Genomic DNA, 22,661 nt, shown 5'->3' with positions numbered 1-22,661 from the left:
ATATATATATATATATATATATACACATACACACACTCACAAGCGGTCAAGTGTCTTAATATAACCCCACACCAACTAATACCTTTCAAGTAGAATTGGTATACAGAAACTGTACAGAAGCCTGTTGCATATGTGTGAGTGTGTGTATGACAGGTTATTTTCAGTTTCTGCCTATAAATCCTCTCACAAGGCTTTGGTCAGCCCAGCGCTGTAGTAGAAGACACATGCCAAGGGGCCATGCAGTGAGACTGAAACCGAAACAATATGGCTGGGAGAGAAACTTTCTAACCACACAGCTCACACACACTTATTCTTTTACTGGTTTCATTCACTCAAATGTGATCACACTGAGGTACTGTTACTATTTTTTTTTTTAATCTATTTTTTTTATTCCTTATAGCATGGTTCAGATGAAACTTTGTTACACCAATGGATTATATGTTTCTGGTAATCTCCCTTCCAACGATAAGTCTTTAAAACAGGAAGTTCATACATAGCCAGACTATGAAAATTAAGTTATAAAATTTATAAAAAATAAATTTATAAATAAAAAAAATGTTTCCAAACTAATGTTTCTCTCATTGATATTTAATAGTGCACCTGGTGTGAAGTCGAACCATAACTGTACTTGTTGACTCATATTGCTTACCACAGCACAGCATGAAAGTTCTATGGGTCTTTCTTTTCTTTCTCTTTTACTGGAGCAGCGATGTAAGAAGTCATAAGGAATTCCTATTGCAAGGTAGTGAAATCTAATTGAAAAAGTGGTGTTAATATTGATGTGGGAGCGCCTTCTCCTCCTCTACAACCATTTTTGTCATCAAATCTCACCACATGCTTTATTTAAAAGCAATTTTAAACTTCCTGTGATTTCAGATTTTAAAAGGGACATTTTCAATGCAGTTTGTGAGCAAATTTCAGAACATTTTTTCAATTTGATACACCCACAACAACCATGCTCACACTATCACATATAGAGTTCAAATAGGTTGTGTATAGGGTGACGGTCAGGACATGAGTGAACGTGAGACATAATTGTGTAGTTAAAAATTTGCTTCACAATCATGAGATTCATGGTTCAATCCCACTACACAACACATTGGGTAAGTGTCTTTTACTATAGCCCTAAGCAGACCAATGCCTTATCAGTGAATATGTTGGCACGACGAGGGTTCCAGTCAATCTGATCAACGGAACAGCTTGCTCGTGAAATTAACATGCAAGTGGCTGAGCACTCCACAGACACGTATACCCTTAACGTAGTTCTCGGGGATATTCAGCGTGACGCAGTGTGACAAGGCTGACCCTTTGAATTACAGGCACAACAGAAACAGGAAGTAAGAGTGAGAGAAAGTTGTGGTGAAAGAGTACAGCAGGGTTTGCCACTATCCCCTGCCGGAGCCTTGTGGAGCTTTTAGTTGGTGTTTTCGCTCAATAAACACTCACAACGCCTGGTCTGGGAATCGAAACCGCGATCCTATGACCGCGAGTCCGCTGCCCTAACCACTGGGCCATTGCGCCTCCACAAAGGCCTGTATAATAAGAGATACCTTACTTGAAAAATGTGATAGAGTTAGTAGCAAGAAAGATGTACAGCTGTAAAACAAAGCCTCACTTACAGGTTCATCTAACCCATGCTAGCATGAAACCATGGACACAAAAATAGGCACAGAAAATGGATACAAAAATGGACACAGAAAGAAAAATGGACAGATAGATAGATATAAATATACAGAACTACGTGCACAAACATATTTTCTGTTAACCATTGACACATGCATACACAGCCATTCAACTAACCTGGTGAGTCCCATCCAGAGTAGCTTCTAACAAGAGCGGAGTTGTTTGTTGAATGATACCTTGGTGGTTTGGAATAAAGTCTGAAAGCATGTACAATGAATAAATAAATAAATGGTCAATTGTTAGAGGAATCTGAGGATGTTGATCATTCCATGAAAAATATTCATGAAATCTTGTATTACATATTGTGAATGGGAAATAATATATATATCTCGCTTTCATAATCGGTTTGCAAGATTCTTATGTGAACTTATATGTTGAAACAGATTTTGTTGTAGCTCAAGAGAGTCATCATCGTCATCGCCGCCGCCACCACTTCCGCCACCATCATCATTTAATGTTCACTTTCCATGCTAGCATGGATTCAATGGTCTGACAGGATCCAGCGAGCCAGAGGACTGTGCCAAGTTCTTCTAATTATGACAACACTAAACACATGCAATAGTTTAATTTCACTTCTTTCATCATTATTAATCAATTTGTTAACATTTAATCAATTAACTAATAAAATACTCTATAGGTACTTTGGAGAAAGGGGCTAAGTCAATTATATTGACCCCTACTGCTCAACTTTAATAATATTAAATGAAGTGAAATAGAACCAATGCATGTCTTTATCAGTGGCATAATGACCTTCCCAAGATGCAACAAAATACAACTGCATTGGTGTGGTCATATGATGTGTATGGACAATGACAGCTGTGTAAAGAAGTGTTAATCTCTAACAGTGGAGGGAACCTGTGGAAAAGTTAGACCCTGGAGGACATAGGATGTGGTGAAGCATGATCTTCAAATGTTGGGCCTCATGGAAGCAATGACTAGTGACCAAGACCTAGCAATATATTGTGCTTGAGAAGACCTGTCATGCCAAGTGAAATCATAGTTGTGGCCGATGCCAGTGTCATGTAGCTGGTACTCATGCCAGTGGCACATAAAAAGCACCCTTTGAGCACGGCCTTATGGAGGCAATGTGGCTGATGTTGGTTAACTAGCACCTTGCACCAGTGTCACCTAACTAGCACCTTTCAAGTGATGTGCCTCACAGAGGCAATGACAAATGACCAAGACCTTTGGCAATATGCCATGCTTGAGTAGAAGCCCCATCAAGCCAAGTGAAATCATAATCGTGGCAGATACTGGTGTCATGCAACTGGCACATAAAAAGCACCCATTACACACTCAGGGTGGTTGGTGTTAGGAAGTGCATCCAGCTATAGAAACCATGCCAAATCAGACAGGAGTGTGTGCAGCCCATCAGCTTGCCAGCACTGGTCAAACCATCCAACCCATGCCAGCATGGACAAGAGATGTTAAATGATGATGATGACGATGATGTGTGATACACACATCATCGTCATCAGCAGCAGCATCATTTGATATCCTCTTTCTATGCTAGCATGGACTGGAGGGTTCCACTGGAACTGGCAAGCCAGAAGACTACACCACTCCCTGCTGTCTGCTTTGGCATGGTTTCTATCACTGGATGCTCTTCTTAATGCCAACCACTTTACTGAGTGTACTGAGTGCTTTATTATGTGGCACCAGCAACAGTGAATGAGGTCAGTAAGTAACTTACAAAACAAGATCCCTCAACGGAGGGGGAGATAAGTAGTATTGACAGACAGAAAAAAAGAGTCTTGCATTAAAGGAGAAACATGGCTGCCTCGAGTAGAGAGAGAGAGAGAGAGAGAGAAGATGGGATGGGAAGGTGGGTGGGAGTGAGTGAGCGGACAGGGGATTGGGGAGGTGAGCTTATAAAATTGCAAAAGGAGAGTGGTAGATGGAGGGAGCAGGGAACATCTACCAAATCATCTAACAAGGCTCTGGTCAACCCAACACTATAGCACAAGACAATTGTCCAAATTACTACACAGTGGAATTGAACCTGAGACCACATGGTTGGAAAGCAAGCTTCTCAACCAAAGATCCACAGCTGTACTTTTGGCCATGCTTGATTATTTTTTTTTCCAGCAGGTTAAGCAATAACCCAATTACTACATGTGTTTACCAAATGTTGTCTGAAGGAATGTTTGGTATTAGGAATAGCTGCATTATTTACATAACTATATGGATTTTAGACAAATCTAGAAAGTGGAAAAGAACAGTGGAAAATTGTATAAAAACAAAACAAATTTATTTTGAATTTCTTTTCTATTTGGAATGAGGTTCTCCTTTAGCTATTATTTAACCTATTTTGCTTTGGTATACTTTAGCAAAACATCTTCACTTTTATGACAGTAACTATACTTCAACAAATTATGAAACCATTCACTAAAGCCCAAATTAGCTTAGTTGAGAGAGTACAAGACTGAGATCTAAAGGTCCTTAGTTCAATCTTGGATTTCAGCATACTGAAGATCTGTTTTGTTCTTGAAATTATCTTTTACTTGTTTCACCCATTGGACTGTGTTCATGCTGGAGTACTGCCTTCAAGTGTTTTAATTTAACAGACTAACCCCAGTACTTATTTTTTAAGTCTGGTACTTATGCTAATGTTCTCTTCTGCCAAACTGTTAAACTACAAGAATGTAAACAAAACAACACTGGTTCCCAAGTGGTGGAGAGTAGGACAAACACACACACGCATATATATATATGTATGTACATAAAGACATGACTGGATTCCACATAGTTTTCATCTACCAAATTCACTCTCAAGGTATTGGCTGGCAATCCAGAGATATAATAGACATTTGCCCAAGGTGCCACACAGTGGGACTGAAGCCAAAACCATGTAGCTGTAAAGCAAGCGTCTTAGCCACGTAGCCAGGCCTGCACAAAAATTTCTATAGTTTCACTTACTTAGGGAAGCAGATAGAAAGGGAAGTTTTTCAGTTACATGTATACATATCACTACACAATCATCAATATAATAAGATGTAATTCTTCTATTTGAATATTTAAATCTTTCAAATATCTGCTTAAGAAACAAACAGTTTAAAATCAAGGAATGCTTTCAGAAAGTAAAATGGATAGAAAACATAACAATACAAACCTTTTCTTAGATTGATTTAGCAGAGTCTTTTGTTTCAACCTGTTCTGTTTCTGCTGTTTCTGGTACTGCAAATAAAAATTGCATCTGTATAAAAATATATACATGTGTAGGTCTATCTGCATGTGTGTGTGCGTGTGTGTGTGCATGTAAACATACAATGTGTGCATACAAAGACAAGTATCTATACAATATTCTTGTGATACTGTGTGTTTGCATGTACATATATACAAACACACACACACACACACACATTTGTATGCATACTATATGTTTGTGATTGTGTGTGCATATACACATACAAACACGTGCATGTGTACTACATTTTTGTGATATTGTGTGTATGTGTGTGTGTGTGTGTGTGTGTGTGTGCACATGCACATATACAGTAATACCTCCCTTTACAAGGACCGGCTTTATGAGACCCCCGGATTTACGAGTTTTATTTTTCAAGTACAAGATCCAAATTTTGAACAGAGTGCAAAAGTTTCTACTACCATAACAAATGCTTCTGCGTGTTACTGAGAAATTTATAGAGAGTGAAAAAAGCTTCTTCTACGCAAACAATTTTAGACTTGTTTTTTAAAAGAAGTCTACAAGTCTGTCTACGAGTGCTTGTGAATCGGCGATAGCATCTACAAGTGATGGTGTGTGCAAGTCTAGTGCGAGTGAAAGTGATTCGGAAAATGATAATAATAATATTTTTTATCATAAATCATCTTCACATTCTTTTTACTTTACATAAAATATTCTTTACATTCTACTATTGTTTTATTGGCATTTATTTATGAGTATTATGAATTTTGTCGGTAAAATATTTTTCTGGGAATGACTTATAATTTCTGACTATGGAAAATTATTGCTCTGCTTTACGAGATTTACAAGACTTGCATATAGAGGCATTACTGTACATACACAAACATACAAAACGCACATATCTGATTGCATGCTATATATTTATGATTGTGTGTGTGTGTATGTAAACAGAGAGAAGACTGCGGTATTGGTATTGCATGCATCAACCACTAATCATACACACGTGCATGTGTGAGTGTGCATGTCTGCATGTCTTTCTGTGTATGCATGTGTTCAAAATGATATGTTTATACAAAACAAATTCCATAAAAATAATGTGTTGACATTTTTTTTTCCTTTTTCAACAAGTATGGATGCTCATTAATTTTGTTACAAATACCAATCATATTCTGCAATATTTTTACTCTCTCCTCCACCACCATCTCACTTCTCTCACTCTGGTTTGCCTCCACCTACTCTCCTCTCTCTCACCCTCTTGTTCTAGTTCTCTTTCTTCACTCTCTCTTGTCACATTATTTGATTTATAAACAATACATATCCATATATACAAGTCTCTTCAAGGTTTTGGTTCAAAAGACAGATGAAAATCCATGTAAAAAGAATAGATATATATATAATGAGCTTCTTTTGGTTTCTATTTACCAAGTTTACATGCAAGGCTTTGGTCAGCCCAGGGTTATAATAGAAGACACTTGCCCAAAATTTCATACAGCGAGACTGAACTGGAAACCATGTGGTCGGGAAGCAAACTTCTTAGCCACACAGCCACGCCTGCACTTATAGATGCAAAAATAAGAAAAAAGAAACTAAATTTAATACCTGAGGAACAGAAGCTTCTTCAGCTAAACCAACAATCTGACCTAAGTTGTCATCTGAAGAACTGTCAGCCTGCCTTGGAGATGCAACCTCACCATCAGAATCTAGCCACCAAAATTCCTGCCCTCTGGATTTGTGACTGACACGTTGTGTTCTGCTCTGTGGTTCACCATAGCGGAACCGAGAAATATATCTGGGGAAAAAAAAAAGGTACAAACACACATACAGGTATATAAACTGCTAAGAAAACAATCTGCTGAAACAAATTTTGGTTCCTTATACTACTATTTGATGGTGATGGTGGTGGTGGTGATGATGATGATGATGATGAGGAGGAGGAGGAGGGTGGGGTGAAAGTGGAAAGTGGTAATGAGATAGCATAAGACCTAATAGCTTTTCACTATAAGATGACACAGCAAGACCATGAAGTAAAATAGTGTTAGACCTGAGAGTAAGATACATTAAGACTAAAGAAAATTATAACATTAGACCAGATGATAAGAGTGTGTTAAACCAGAAAATAAGATGATAGTAAGATGGTGTTAGAAGAGAGACGAAGACAAAGTAAGACCGAGAAATTACCTTGACAAAACAGAACCACGCAAAACAGTATCTTCATCATCATGAGCAGATTCTTTATCTTCTTCTTCATCAAACATCCTGCTTAAATGTCTTGTTTGATTAGATCATCTGGAGCAAGTTCTCAAATGTCTGTAAAGAAAATTACCAACAGGATCACACAGACATAGTAGAGTCAAACCACAGTAGAGATAACCACAAGCATGTACAAAGCGATTAGTATGTAGGAAATGGTTCAAAACCAGTTTGATACAAAAGTTTCTAACTCCAGATGAAAATGTTCTTGAATAAAACAGATAATTCAATTTCAACAAAGCATCTGTAAGTGATATTGCTAAAACACTATCATTCTGATAGAAGGGAAAGAGCACATAGCTCACACACTGGCACTCTATCAGTTATGAAAATGAGTGTTCCAGGTGGTCCAATCAACGGAACAGCCTGCTCATGAAATTAACATGCAAGTGGCTGAGCACTCCACAGACACGTGTACCCTTAACATAGTTCTCAGAGAGATTCAGCAGGACACAGAATGTGACAAGGCTGGCCCTATGAATTACAGGTACAACTCATGTTTGCCAGGTGAGTGGACTGGAGTAACATGAAATAAAATGTCTTGCTCAAAGAATCAACATGCAGCCAGGAATCAAACTCACAACCTTACAATGATGAGCTGAATACTCTAACCACTAAGCCACATGCCTTCACACAGCTAACTATTATATATATATATATAATAGGAGCACCACCTTTAGTCGAACAAATCAACCCCAGGGCTTATTCTTTGTAAGCCTAGTACTTATTCTATAGATGGTATATACATGCATATATACATACACACATATAGAGAGAAAGCTATATATAGGTAAATATAAAAATATATACATATATGTATATACATGTACATACATACATACATACATATATGTGTGTGTGTGTGTGTGTGTACATATATTTCTATCTCTTATCTTTTATGCTGGAGTACAAGCTTGAAGGCTTTTAATCAAATGGATTGAACCCAGTACTTATTTATAAGCTTGGTACTTATTCTATTGTCACCCAGTTGTAAACAAACCAACACCTGTTATCAAGCGGTGGCGTAGGACAAACACTAACAAATATACACAGTCATAAGGTGTTGGTCGACCCAGGGCTATAGTAGAAGACACTTGTTTAAGGTGCCACTCCATGGAAATGAACCTGGAACCATGTGGTTATAAACACATCCAACCCAAGCAAATTGTGCAAAATAAACAAAATGTTTTTTAAAATCTTGACCGTAACAATCGGAAGGAAAACGTAAAAACGCGAAAAGCAATGGATATCGGAACGTGAGCGAAACAATGCAAGGGAGATAACTCTAAATAACTGATCAAGATATTTTGAAAATGACACTATTATTACGATATCACACATTTACAGGACATCATACGATGAACCAACGATAGAACCTTTGCATGGACGATCGATTTGCTTGAAATAGCGACTAAAACTCCTTTTAATCACACCCCACCGTCTAAAATATGGAAGAGAACACATTGGGTGACATAGTTTTATATATCTAAAAAGTACGATTGCTCTTGGCGGGAATGTCTTTACAAAAAGGTTTGCTTAATCAAGTTTGATCCAACAACTATGTGACACTAAATATTTCTTTCAAATATTACAATATTTAATTCCTTAATATTGTCAACATGCATATTACGTCGATTACGACACCAATGAAGAAACAAAATATAGATTCTCCTGGTCGAGGCTTTGCAAGTTTCTTTAAATTTTCCGTACAACTGCCTTGAAATTAAACTCTCATTTTCAGTAAATCTGACACCCACCCCCCATATACACACATACCCAATGAGTCAAGGCATATTACACTGTGTAATACAATTTTTGTTCTTGGGTGGCAACTGTTATTTCCGTTTTGCTTATCCCCAGAAAGTATGAAAAATGGTGCGAAGACCTGTTGAGGCAAGTGAAATCGAAATCAAATCAAATTCGCAAATTCGATGACTGGCACCCGTGCCAGCAGAGCGATAAGTGCACCATCTGAGCGTGATCGCTGCCAGAGCAGCTGACTGGCTTCCGTGCCGGTGGCACGTAAAAAGCACCATTCGAACATGATCGTTACCAGCATCGCCATACTGGCACTCATAACCTCACAATCGTAAGCTCGACGCTCTAACCACTGAGCCATACGCCTTCACATTCATTAAGTATGCTAATGCAAACCTAGAAAAGATTATCTACAGGAATACTTTTTTTTTTTTTTTAATTTAAACGTTAGTAAGCCAAAATGAAATTCATCAACCATGATAATATCAAGGAGAGGTATGATTCAAGGGAGGCAACTCGAGTACCGTTGAACCTATGACGTTGACTCTCTTTCATACCGTAAATATCTATTAAGCTTTATTATATTTTAGGTTTGTATTAGCATACTTAATGAATGTGAAGGCGTATGGCTCAGTGGTTAGAGCGTCGAGCTTACGATTGTGAGATTATGAGTTCGAATCCTGGACCGGGCTGCGTGTTGTGTCCTTGAGCAAGACACTTTATTTCACGTTGCTCCAGTTCACTCAGCTGTAGAAATGAGTTGCGACATCACAGGTGCCAAGCTGTATCGACCTTTGCCTTTCCCTTGGATCACACTGGTGGCGTGGAGAGGGGAGGCAGGTCAACAACATTGCCCGGACTTGTTCCTGGGAGGGTAACTTTCTCGGTGCAATCCCATGGTCAGTCATGACCGAGGGGGGGGGGGGTCTTAGAAATGCATGGGACATTAAAGAATATGAACTGGTATTAATCATAAAAGTATATTTTGAGAAGGAAAGAAAAACAACGCCAATATTAGTTAATATTTCGTCAGTCTTTATATTCTGAGTTCAAATTCCATCAAGGTTGTTTTGTCTTGCAAGCTTTTGGGGTCATTAGAATAAGTACCAGCTGAACACTGGCATCAATGTAACCAACTAACCCCCTCCCCCAAAATTTCAGGACTTGTGCATATGGTTGAAGGGTGGTAGATTGGTAGAATCATAACAGTATAAATTTTATTTTTTTAATGCTTTGCAGTATTTTTTCTGGTCTTTTACATTCTGAGTTCAAATCCTACCAAGATCAACCTTGCCTTTTATTGACTTCTCAGAGGTCAATAAAATAAAGCACTAAAACAGCAAGCTGGCAGAATTAACACACCAGACTTAGCAGCATTTAACCTGTTTTAACGTTCTGAGTTCCAATTCCACTGAAGTTGACTTTGCCTCTCATCCTTTTGAGGTCAATAAAATAAGTACCAGTTAAGTACTGAGGGGATCAATGTAATTGACTTACACTCTCCCTTGAAATTGCTGGCCTTGTGCCAAAATTTGAAACTAATAATATAAAGTAACTGTCAAGTATTGAAGTTGATGATAATAATTTACACTTTCCCCTCAAAATTGCTGGCATTTTCCTAAATTAGAAATAATCATAACTATCATTATCATTATTATTATTATTATTATTATCATTATTATCATTATCATTATTATTATGGTTGAGAGAGCAGTGCATTCCATCAAAGTGACATTGAGGTACAAATATACAAAGCCTAATATACTCAACATGATTACCCATCTGATAAGGGTACACTAGGCACATGCATCACCATCATATGTGTGCGACATGGTGAGCTCATATCAAGATAAACAGTGCATGACCTTGTAGGTGGGGCCCAGTTTGAATTTTCATCAGGTTGAGTAGCCCATCCTGCTCAAAAGGTCCCAGAATAAGGTTTGTTTAAGGATGATGAACAAAACACCCATGTTTCCTGAAGTGAATTATTCAAACCCCAAAGAATTCTTCTCTACACATGGCTATGATGCTCCTCCACTACTTCTACTCACGATCAGAGATGCACATATTGCCAGCCACTAAGTGGTTAAGATCAAGTGGTTAAGGTCAAGCAACTGACAAGTAAATCTGTGGTATTGAGCAGAATATTTGCTGTAGCCCATCTTTTATACAAAGACAAAACATGTTTATTATTATCATTGTTATTAAGGTGGTGGATAGCAGAATCATGGGAACAATGGGAAAATGCCTTGCATTTCTTCCATCATTTTATGTTCTGGTTTCAAAGGCCAACTTTATTTATCATCCCTCCAGGGTTGATAAAATAAAGTATCAGTCATGACAGCATCCCTTTAAATGGCTGGCTTTGTACTGCCTAAATTAGAAACAATTATTGTCATTATTATTAGGGTGATGTAAGATGGTGAGCTATTAAAATCATTAGAACACTGGACAAAATGCTTAGTGGTATATCATTCATCTTTATGTTATGAGTTGAAATTCCACTGATGTCAACCTTGCTTTCATCCTTGTGAGGTCAAAAAACAAGTACCAGTTGAGCAATGGAATCGATGTAATCAACTTCCCTACCCATCAAAATTGCTGAACTTGTACCAAAATAAGAAAAGATTATTTGGTGCCACATAACAGACAACTAGCACACTGAAAAGTGGTTGGTGTTAGGAAGAGCATCAAGCCATAGAAATTATGCTAAAACTGATGGCTGGAGCCTGGTGCAGCCCTCTGGCTTGCCAGTTCCTGTCAAACCATCCAACCCATGCTAGCATGGAAAACAGATGTTAAATTAAAATAGTTGGAGTACAGAAACAAAATGCCTTATGGCATTTGCTTTAACTTTTCGCATTCTGTGTTCAAATTAAACTAATTCAAAGGGTGTTAGTGGTATCGACGAATTCATGCGCCTCAACATTATTATTGCCCTTGTGTCTACATCCCAAACAAATTATTGACAAAATGAATTACCAGACAAGTACTGGAGTCAATGGAAACAACTAAACCCCTCCTCTCAAAATGTCTTGCTCTGTGCCTAAATCAGAAACAACAACTGCTGCCACTGCCACCACCACTACCACAACTACTGCCATTTGATAAACCCCTCCCCCTAAAATTGCTGGCCTTGTATCAAAATTTGAAAGAATTATTATTACACTAATTCAAATGCTGTTAGTGGTGTCAACTAATTCACTCTCCTCAAAATTGTTGGCCTTTGCCAAAGATATTCCAGTCATTCCTTTCCCATCTTATTTCTTGACATAGTGCATCTATACATTATCCCTTGTATCCTTCCTTTTTCAAAACAGGGTATTATTTGAAGATAATTTGGCTGCTATTTCTAGCAAGCTGAGAGACCACATAATTATCATGATGTCTATAATAATAATAATGATGATGATAATCCTTTCTACTATAGACACAAGACCTAAAATTTGGGGGAAGGGGTTAAGTCGATTACATTGACCCCAGTACTCAACTGGTACTTATCCCGAATGGATGAAAGGCAAAGTCAACCTTGGCAGAATTTGAAGTCAGAACATAAAGATGGACGAAATACCACTAAGCATTTTGCCCAGCATGCTAATGTTTTTACCAGCTCAGGTCTCTCAGTTTGCTAGAAACAGCAACCAAATTATCTTGGGCAATACATCAGTTCAGTCAAAGCTGAACAACTATAATAATATACTACTATCAATAATATCACCTCTACTCTATTAATATTAGTATCAGTACATTTACTCTGTTCTGAACTCACTAACATCTAGCGTATGTCACATGTATGTAGGAATTTAAACATTCCATGTGTAAAAATTAATAACCATAATTGAAAATGGGTTTGTCATCAACATTCCTTAATCAGCAGAGCTATAACAAAAGAAAACTTATGATACTATGAATAGTAAATGTGCAAAACAAGTGGAGGACAGGGTGGTAGGTGGTGATAATGATGATGATGACAATGGTTGCAATAATTATAATGAGGTAGAAGAGGAGAACAAATAAAAAGGAAAAAAGAATTTTTTTTTTTTTACTTTTCAGTAGGCAGCTGGAAATTTTATAAGGATGCAAGTATAGACAATTGAAATGACTGCTATACATTATAAATCGCTAATTTTTTTAATTCAAAACACTGAAACACAAAATAATGAAACTAAATTCTGTGCCTAACTATATATCTGCCAAATCTCATTGGACCTCTACGTTTCTGTAACAAATACTGACCAATCATCTCTCTATTTACATCTATGAACATTGACCAATCACTTCTCTCTGTATCTCTATAATAATACTAATTACCTCTCTGTACATCTATATGTTAATACTAAACAACTATCTCTCCCTATATTACTTTTCTCTATTTGCATCATTAACTGATCATCTCTTTCACAATAACCCTCAATTATTGAGTATAAAGACACATTACTTCATTCCTACCAATGACTAACCCTTTATAAAACTCAAATAAGACATACAATGGAGTACTTACTTCACCTACATCTGGAATGGTGCTGCAACAACACTCAAACAAGCATCTTAGATTGCATCTCAAAAAAGGTCACCTGACTAACTGGCATCAAATCACTCACCATCACACTCCAGCCTCTGGCCTACAATTATGCTGTCTCTTTTTCTACTGCTACTAAATGACCACTATACCTAAGAGCTGAGTAGTCATGCAACTACCTCCACTCAGGTATACCCATCTCACTCATCTCTTTTCCTTATCACTTATATTGTATCCCCTCTCCATCTCCAGAGCCCTCACTAACCACTATAGCCAGTACATTCTCTCCCAAGATCATCCCTCTGAAATTCTCTTTGACTTTTTTTCCCCTTTTTTTTCTTGCAGCTATCAATTTACAACTATTGAAGAGGACTATTAACAGCCTTATCACCAGTTTCTGAAGAACATCAAAGCCACATCCATACTAGTAGTCATCTCTACAGCACACATCAGTTGAAACCCTTCACATCCAGCTGCTCTCTCAACTCAGTAGGCAGCTGGAAATTTTATAAGGGTGCAAGTATAGACAATTGAAATGACTGTTATACATTATAAATCACTAATTGGACATGGTGCCCATTTCTCCCAACCATGTTAAACTACACTTCTTCAACATGATTTACAAACAGGGATTCAGTTCCCTGAATTTCTTCCATTTTTTATTTTAACCAAGCTTTCTTCTACTTTCAAGCCTGGTCTATTTGTTTGAGCATTTATGAATGTTTATCAGACGTGGTGGTTGTAATATTCAGTTTTCCATTCCAGTTTACAATTCTTTTAATACTTTCTGATCGTTAATAATTTGTCTTTGCTGGTTAATTTGATTGCCTTTTCCTGCAAGAGGACAAATTTGTTTATCTGGGTAACAGCTGGAATAATTATTTGATTCACTATCATACCAACGTTAAGTATATTTTATAGAGAAAAAAAAACACTAGAGCTGTAGTTTAGCCAGTTCGAATTTATATGGAACCAATGGACTAAGATGAATAGCAGAAACTTTGTATGTACCCAGCATTTATTTGTCTTTTCCCCCATTCGATTATCTCAGAATTCGACATCCTAAAGTGACAAGATTTTAAGAATGTTTGTATTCTTTATTACTTTAGCATCAAACATGCACCTGATACAGCTACTAAGTAACCTTACTTTGGGACCATCCAGACCGCTGGTAGAGGGTTGTTACTGCCTAAATGTCATTTCTAAAATGGCATTTAAACCATTCTTTTGATTATTATCTCTTTTGACATTAATCAAAAGAATGGTCTAAATGCCATTTAAAAATTTTTAGAAACAGCTGATACCTCTTAACACTAAACCTTGAGATCACTCTACCTCCACACTCAGACTAACGATAAAGGAAAATACGAACAAGCATCTATACATCCTTAATATTAAGACAAAAATGTACTTAAAGGCATGTTTTAAAGCTTACGATTAACAGGTGCGTTCTCTATGCTTGACGGTCCATACACACTCCACCTAACTTCCCTTACATGAATGAATGAAGAATGTCAACAAACTTTTGAAACCACTTCGGAGAGTGGGTGAGAATAAAGCTTTACTTAAGTCGTACATCCATGAAAACGAGTTTTAGTACTTAACGAGTAGAATGTGTACACTCTGAAGTCCACCATTACATTTCCAAGTGGCATGTGTACACTCTGAAGTTGAGTATGTATCCACTGAAGTAGCATGTGTACACACCTGAAGTCGCATGTGTACGTATTGAAATCGAGTATGCACACTAAAGTTGCTTCTGTATATTTTGATTTGCACGAGCGCATTCTAAAATCGAGAGTCCACGCTCTATATTCGATTGTTTTCACAAAAATGTCCATCTCATTATTCATTTTTTTAAATGCGTTTCTATAATTTTTTTTAAATACTCATTAGTAGCTTGATCTATGCATATTAGAGATGAATCAACAAGTTTCTGATGCATTCAATTAGTTACTTTCGCTTATTTACCCAGTATAATTAATATATCTAGCTTTAAAAATCCAGCTATCTAAATGTGTATTCGTTTGTTTTGTTGTACGGCAGAGTCCGTTTTACTTTTTATCTTAATCATTCTGGTGTGTATTTTTGTTAATTAGCATCATGAAAACTCGCCGTTAAAATACAACACTGCAGAAGTCATGGAATTCCCTTATCTGTATCCGTATTGGACCATACTAATACGATATAATCATTCATGCTTTAATAAACTCTTTAACATGGAAATTCCACCACAATATTCCGTGATCTAGCTTCACCACGCACACAACTAACAAGTTAAAACATGTTTTTACTATTGCTAAAGAAATGAAAGAAAATGGAATCTTATTTTATATGTTAATTTAACGCATATAAGAACTTACTTATAAAAATTTTGTTCCTTTTCTCTCTTAACTGATCGATTGACCATGCTTAGAAAGTAATCTTATCAAATCAGTACAAATATACACAGTAAGAAATATTTTCAAATTCGCGTATTTCGTGCGCCATGAACTTTTCTTGGAGAAAGTAGTAGTTACAAAAATCGAAATGTGAACGCTGAAAAAAAAAACATTAAGCAGTACAGTAACGATACGAAACGAACAATTTTTATTTTTTAGGTAACTTCGTTTCTGAAATAGCAATGTAAACAGCGTTGTTATTATTATTTAACACCAGATATGTTCTAACAGAGCAAACCTATAATCAAAATAATTCCAGTTATAATCATCCCATCTTTTTAAGAGTATCTAAAACTAATACAGTCTAAAGTATATATTTTTTTAAAGTCGATAGGGCATGATTTGAGGGAGATTTGGCTTCTATTTCTGACAGGGTGAGTAATCATGTAAAGGTTCCCTCATTGTCAATGTTAAATAAAATACTGAGATCTCGACGAGCTGAAAATGCGGCCTGGCTTAAGAATGAAGCTAATTAACTAATGCTCTTGGAAAAGGATTGATAGTTAATTAATTGATTCATTCACATTTTTATACATTTGTAGCTTCTTTATAAGTCGAAATATTGATTTTGTGATTTGTTTCCAGAAACATAATATCTAAGGTTTAAAACATGTAATTCAGGAAGAAAATCTTTTCGAAAAATATCAGAAAATGTTGCGCATAATTCAAACAAAAATTAGCTGAGAGTGGCATGTATTTGAACAACATAGGCAAATGCGGGTATATCAAATACCATACAACATAAATTCTTGATTTTTTTTACAGTTAACTCCGACTCGACATTTGTCACAGTTAGCAAATGGCAATTAAGACCAGCTCCACTTGAGAAAGGGAGATAATCTCAAGAGTCAAGAATTTTCTCCAAAATTGACATGCCCTTAAGGAAAAAGATAGGCTTATTGTCTGCAAATAAGAGGACTGTCGTGGATTCGTGTTTCTACCTCAATAAATGTCATCACCATGACAGTTGTCCAAACCTATCTCCAGCAGCCAAAGGACGGGATCTTTCTGATTTGGCGGGCGCCACTTTTTATTTATGTTTTATTTAGTGTGTTTTCTCCCGAAACACTTTAAAACTTCATATACTTGTATATTTTGTCTTATAGAACAAAGAAAAAAATTTATATTCGAAGTTATTTCATGTTAAAAGTTGTCGTATTTCGGTAATTTCAACCAATCACTAACGTCTATTGAGGTGAAAACAATTACTGCTGTGGAATGTAGACAACACGTTCTAGCGGTGTAATGGGATCTTTTCCCTTGAATAAAATTAGTGCCGTTGTTTGTCAACAACAACTATCGGCGGTACTGTTATTTATGATATCATTCGTGCGTTTGTACTGGTTTCAGCTTTAGGGTTTTAGAGTTCGGGTTTTAGAGTTAGGGTTAGGGTTCGGGTTATGAGTATTTTTGCCAAAGCTTTCAGAGCTTAGATCAACAGTAGCCATCCTCTAGTTTATGAAAAAAATACAAAAATCCTTGTATAGAACTGTGCGCTTCACAGTTCCAGCGACGCGGTGTTTGGCTATTGTGCACATGCTCAAATGTTCGAGATAGGAAGCTTCACGCTAGGTAGAGAGAGCACTGCGTGAACGATAGTTCCGACCCCGGTGTTCCGGTGAAAGGTAGTGTTTCTTTTTTACTCCGCATGTGTTGTGCTTAAAGGCGTGTTTATATTCTTGAATATGATAAAGTGTAGAATTAGATTGGCATAAGGCCAGCAGATTTCGGCGAAGAATAAGTCGATTACATCAACTGCAGTGATCAACAGGTCTTTATTTTATCAACCCCGAAAAAATGAAAGGCGAAGTCGACCTCGGCGGAATTTGAACTCAAAACGTAAAGATGGACGAAATGCCGCTAATCATTTTGCCCGGGGCGGGAATGAATCTGCCAGGTCGTCGCCCTAACATTATATCATATCACCTTCACATATTAGTCATTTCAATTAAACTGTACCATCATCATCCTGTGTCCGTTCTACTGCAACAATAAGGTATCAATGACTCTACCACCTTCACCATCTGGGAACATCCGTCTCCCCTCTCCCAGCCCTTTCTTACACCATTTCTCGTTTCTGCAACCTTTGACTTAGTTTTCTACCTAATATTTCCACCCCGACATTGTATCACCCAAACCACAGTACCTCTGTAATCATTAATAACCTTGAAGTGTTCGCAGTGAACAACCTTTGCAAGCTAAACTGAATGGTTGAAGAGGCCTGAGACACGCCCCTTTTCTTCTGCATGCTAATAATTTTTTTAATGTATGTATGTATGTATGTATGCATGCATGTAGGTATGTATGTGTGTGTGAGAGAGAGAGGGGGAGAGATAGAAAGAGAGAGAGAAAGGGGTGAAGATAGAGTGTATGTGTGCCTGTAAGAGTATATATATATATATATATGTGTGTGTGTATGTATGTATATATGTGTGTATGTGTATATATATATATATATATATATATATATATATATATGTATATCAGTGTCTGTATGTGCATATGTGTGTGTATGCACGCGTAACTTTGGAATCTGTTTCTGCCATCAAATATATAATATGAATATAATTGTAAATAATAGACGATAGAAAGAAAAATGAAATTTATTGCTGCATTTGACGTGATGGGGCAACTTGGCTTAGAAATCAAATGTCAGTTACATCACCACTACAGCGAAATTAACTAGCGCTACTTATTGTCACTAGTTTATGTTAAAGGTAACGTCTATAATAACGACACCGGTTAGTGAAGACAGCATGGCAGATCTACCATCACATGGTTGTCGGCAACCTTCTACCGAATCATCTCGCGGTATTAAAGTCGGTTCCCGAAAAAGTCAAGTAAGAAACATTCTCTTTCTTTTGTAAATAGATATTATCCCCAACCTTGACATTTTTTTTCAGATATTTAATTCCAAAGTTCTAGTTTGCCGGTCTAGTAAATTAGTTGGTGACATCTCTGATTTCTAACTCACACAAACACGCGTATCTTCTCTTTCTCTGTGTGTAACATTATAATTATCGATATAAAGTTGAAAGAAAATTTTATAAAGTACTAATTTCGCTATTATTGAATATTTTCTTTTATTTGTAAGCTGAGATTGAAATTTTCTATCATATGAAATTTTCTATCATAATTTACTTTTGGGCCGGCCTATAAAAAAGAGTTTTTAAAGTATGCGAAGTATTTATTGGCCGGTGATTCTACTGAAGTGATCATTTCACACTTGGTTGATAATATCGATTTTCGATATGAGTGGATATTTTCTCGATCACAAAGGCTGAAAGTCAAGTTCGTTCCTGCTGTTGATTAAATCCAGTGAAAAACATATGCATAGCTTTTGATAATCTTCTGTATTTCGATATCAAATTTTAAACAATTGCACAAAATTTTCTACAACCGGTTTATGATCAACTATATACAAGCTGTCATATAACTTTTGTTTTTTTAAATTTGATATACCGAATATATAAATAAAATAGCACCCCAATAAAAATTAAACACATTAATTTCGTTTATATTTATTTTTTATAATTCTAACTTTAAATTTCAAAAACTCAAGGACTACCTAAGATTACATATACTCCATCTCCACCTTCGGTAATAATCTGCCGATACATGTTTTTTATTCTGTCTAATGTAATCACTAACTTGACTAAGCTCTCTCATTTTAACTGGGTATCATTGATTATCTCTACTCGAGTAGATTGCAGTGTTGCATTGATAAGGTTAAGATATAATCAGCAAGTATTAAGTAAGACAAGCTTTTCTGTTATCTTGATATGTTTTCTTTTAAGAAATCTGGTTATTTTAATAGTTGTTTTGTCCTGCAGTCATTTCGTCACTACAGGTGTCTCCGATCTATTTAATGAAGGGGAAACGTGATGTCTTATTCATACCTTTTCCCGATGGCTTTGGTTTGTGTTAGCAAAGATAGGTTGTTGCGATGTTTAGAAACGTTATCTCGGAATCGCCAAATCTGTATATAAACAATGGCTTAAGCAGCAGACTTTTATCTGTTTCAGGCATTGAAATGCAGCCATGCTAGGGCATCGCCTTCCCTAGTTCTAGTCGAACAAATCGACCCCAGTACTTGTGGGTTTTATTTATTTTTTTTTTTTTTGTATTTTTTTTATTTTTAAGTCTAGTACTTATTCTATCATTTTGGCCGAACCGCTAAACCACGGGACGTAAACATGCCAACGTCGGTTGTCAGTCAGTGGAGAGGGGTGACAAACAGACATACACACACACACACATAAACACACGACGAATTTCTACGCAGTTTCTGTCTACCAAATTTAATCACTAGGCATTGGTTGGCATAGAAGACACTTTCCCAAAGTGCCCTGCAGTGGGACTGAACCTGAAGCCACATAATTGCAAAGCAAGCTTCTTAACCACACAACCATGCCTAATTTTATATATGTAATATAGTAAGTTGAAAAAGCTCGGTGAACTCCCTCTACTAGTGGTTAGGATCTGAAAACAAACAAGAGATAACTCTAATAGGATCACTTGAACACTATCACCACAATAATTACCTTCGATTCTCCCCTCATTTACCATTCACTACATTCAACCATACCCAACCATCTCAACATTCACCCCTGTCTCCTCTCTAAATCATTTCTCACTCTACCCTCACACTTTCAGGGGAGAGGGTAAGTCGATTATTTCAACCCCAGTGCTCAGCTGGTACTTATTTTATTGACCCTGAAAGGATGAAAGGCAAAATTGGCCCCAGCAGAATTTGAACACGGAACTGAAGACATGAAATGCCTCTAAGCAACAATTTTGCCAACTTACTGCCTTTAATTTGGATAATATTACAACATGGAATTTGTATTGTACAACCAGAGGCAGTTTCAAGTGGGTTGGTGTCAAAAAGGTTAATCTGTTACCCAGTTGACATTATTTCCGAGTCCTCAGTCGCCTTTAACAGAGTCCACTGTATTATGAATATTTTAAGACCAGATCTCTGATTTGAGAGTAACTCAGTATTTTCTTGTTCTGCCTCCTACTGTTCTTCTTGCTCTGTCATATAAGGCTAAATCAATATCACTTCCTACAGTAGTAACACGTGTGATGTAGTTTCTTCTTGCCTTGTTCTCCAGCAGTTTCAGGGGCCCTGCAAAAGCATCATAAGTGTGGCCTTCCTCCTTTGATAGAACCATAAATATTTTTTTTTAATTTTAAATAGAGAACCATTTGAGCATTAGAGAGAATAGCTAGTAGTATTTGTTCCAGTGCTCTGAGTTTAAATTCTGCTGAGGTCAACTTTGCCATTTATCTTTTCGGAATTAATAAAGTACCAGTTCAGGACAGTGGATTGAAGGAATTCTTACGACATCAGGCAATTGTGCCTTATGGTATCTATCCTGGCTCTTTGCATTTTGAATTTTAAATTCCACCTCTATCACTGGCTTCCAGGTGGAAAAATATGGGTCCTCTAGGACCCTGTTAGCTATGATATGACTCTAACATGTGTCCTATGATGTGCCAATTGTAGCAGCTGTTCAGTTGCTTTTTTTGAAGAGATGAAGATTCTTTATTTTATTAGAACATTTAAATACAAACAAACAGGAAAAAAGAGAGATAAGAAAGAAAAAGAAAGAAGTGAGGTGGGGAGTAAAGAGATGGAGGTGGAATGGTTGATGGGCCACATACACCTGAACAGATGGTATGCCCAGCCACACCCTGCAGTAATGACCATGATGACATTGCCATGGAGAATGTCCAGCAACACTCACTGCAGCAACCACTCCACCTCGTGAAGCTCATTTCTCCAATGGTCTGTCATTACCTCTGTTTTACAGAGGAAATAAGTAGTACAGGATCCTAGAACACCTGACATCTTGGCAGGCCCCTTATTTATTGATTTTCCCCTCCTCCGTGTTACAGGTGGTGACACCCAGGTTTGCAGCTGATGCTGCAAGGTTGGAGCCGGAGAACAGGTTGCTGCATGTTACGTCCCTGACTACAGATCTGCTTGTCTCAAGTGGGAAGAGGGTTACCCTGTTGGATACTTACTGTTCCTGCAGTTGAGACAGGAAGCCAGCCATGTCAAAGCCCCAACTGCTTGGACAGAAAGAATGTTGTTAGGAAGAATACGACACAAGTAAATGTAAAGACCCAAATTTAATTATATGGCCATATACAAGGTCATCTTCGACTATCCCAAACAATAAATAGTTAGTGTCATTAAATCAACTTGATGAAGAATCTGGAGTAGTTGTTGACCTAGTGGTGACCTCACCAAAAGTTGGTCAGATGACAGCAACCTCGTTCAGTTAGAAATTTGCTAAACCTACATGCAATCTACTTAATCTCTCTGTAGAATTATTTACACAACTTATGTTATAGATCAGTTGTGGTAAGTAGCTTGCTTACCAGCTACATGGTTCCGGGTTCAGTCCCACTGCGTGGCACCTTGGCCAAGTGTTTTCTGCTATAGCCTTGGGCCGACCAAAGCCCCGTGAGTGGATTTGGTAGACGGCAACTGAAAGGAGCTTGTCATATATATATATATATGTGGGCCTCACCGAGGCGATGACTACTGACCGAGACCTTTGGAAATGTGCTGTGCGTGAGAAGACCCGGCAAGCCAAGTAAGATCGTTGCCAGTGCCCCTGGACTGGCTTGTGCGGGTGGCACATAAAAGACACCATTTCGAGCGTGGCCGTTTTGGTGCGGGTGACACGTAAAAGCACCCACTACACTCTCTGAGTGGTTGGCGTTAGGAAGGGCATCCAGCTGTAGAAACTCTGCCAAATTAGATTGGAGCCTGGTGTTGCCATCCGGTTTCACCAGTCCTCAGTCAAATCGTCCAACCCATGCTAGCATGGAAAGCGGACGTTAAACG

General features: G+C 37.3%; 1 protein-coding gene across 2 annotated transcripts in view; it reads right to left on the bottom strand.

Moving 5' to 3' along the window:
* The window catches only part of LOC106881344 (uncharacterized), a 52,144-nt gene extending 36,257 nt beyond the window's left edge, over positions 1-15,887 (bottom strand). The window contains exons 1-5 of one of the 2 annotated variants that reach the window (XM_014931698.2): positions 15,719-15,887; positions 7,007-7,135; positions 6,428-6,617; positions 4,796-4,860; positions 1,801-1,880 (exon numbers count right to left, since the gene is read on the bottom strand). In XM_014931698.2, coding sequence (XP_014787184.1) covers positions 1,801-1,880; positions 4,796-4,860; positions 6,428-6,617; positions 7,007-7,083 — 412 coding nt within the window. In that variant the 5' untranslated portion in view covers positions 7,084-7,135; positions 15,719-15,887. Of the gene's footprint in view, positions 1-1,800; positions 1,881-4,795; positions 4,861-6,427; positions 6,618-7,006; positions 7,136-8,854; positions 9,145-15,718 lie in introns of those variants that run through there. The other variant, XM_014931699.2, reaches the window with a different exon arrangement.
* Between the last annotated feature and the right edge of the window lie 6,774 nt (positions 15,888-22,661).

The sequence above is a fragment of the Octopus bimaculoides genome, chromosome 20, assembly GCF_001194135.2.
Source record: "Octopus bimaculoides isolate UCB-OBI-ISO-001 chromosome 20, ASM119413v2, whole genome shotgun sequence".
In the NCBI taxonomy this organism is placed as follows: Eukaryota; Metazoa; Mollusca; class Cephalopoda; order Octopoda; family Octopodidae; genus Octopus; species Octopus bimaculoides.
The sequence above is the reverse complement of the archived record's forward strand: the minus strand, read 5'-3'. Positions and strand labels throughout refer to the sequence as shown.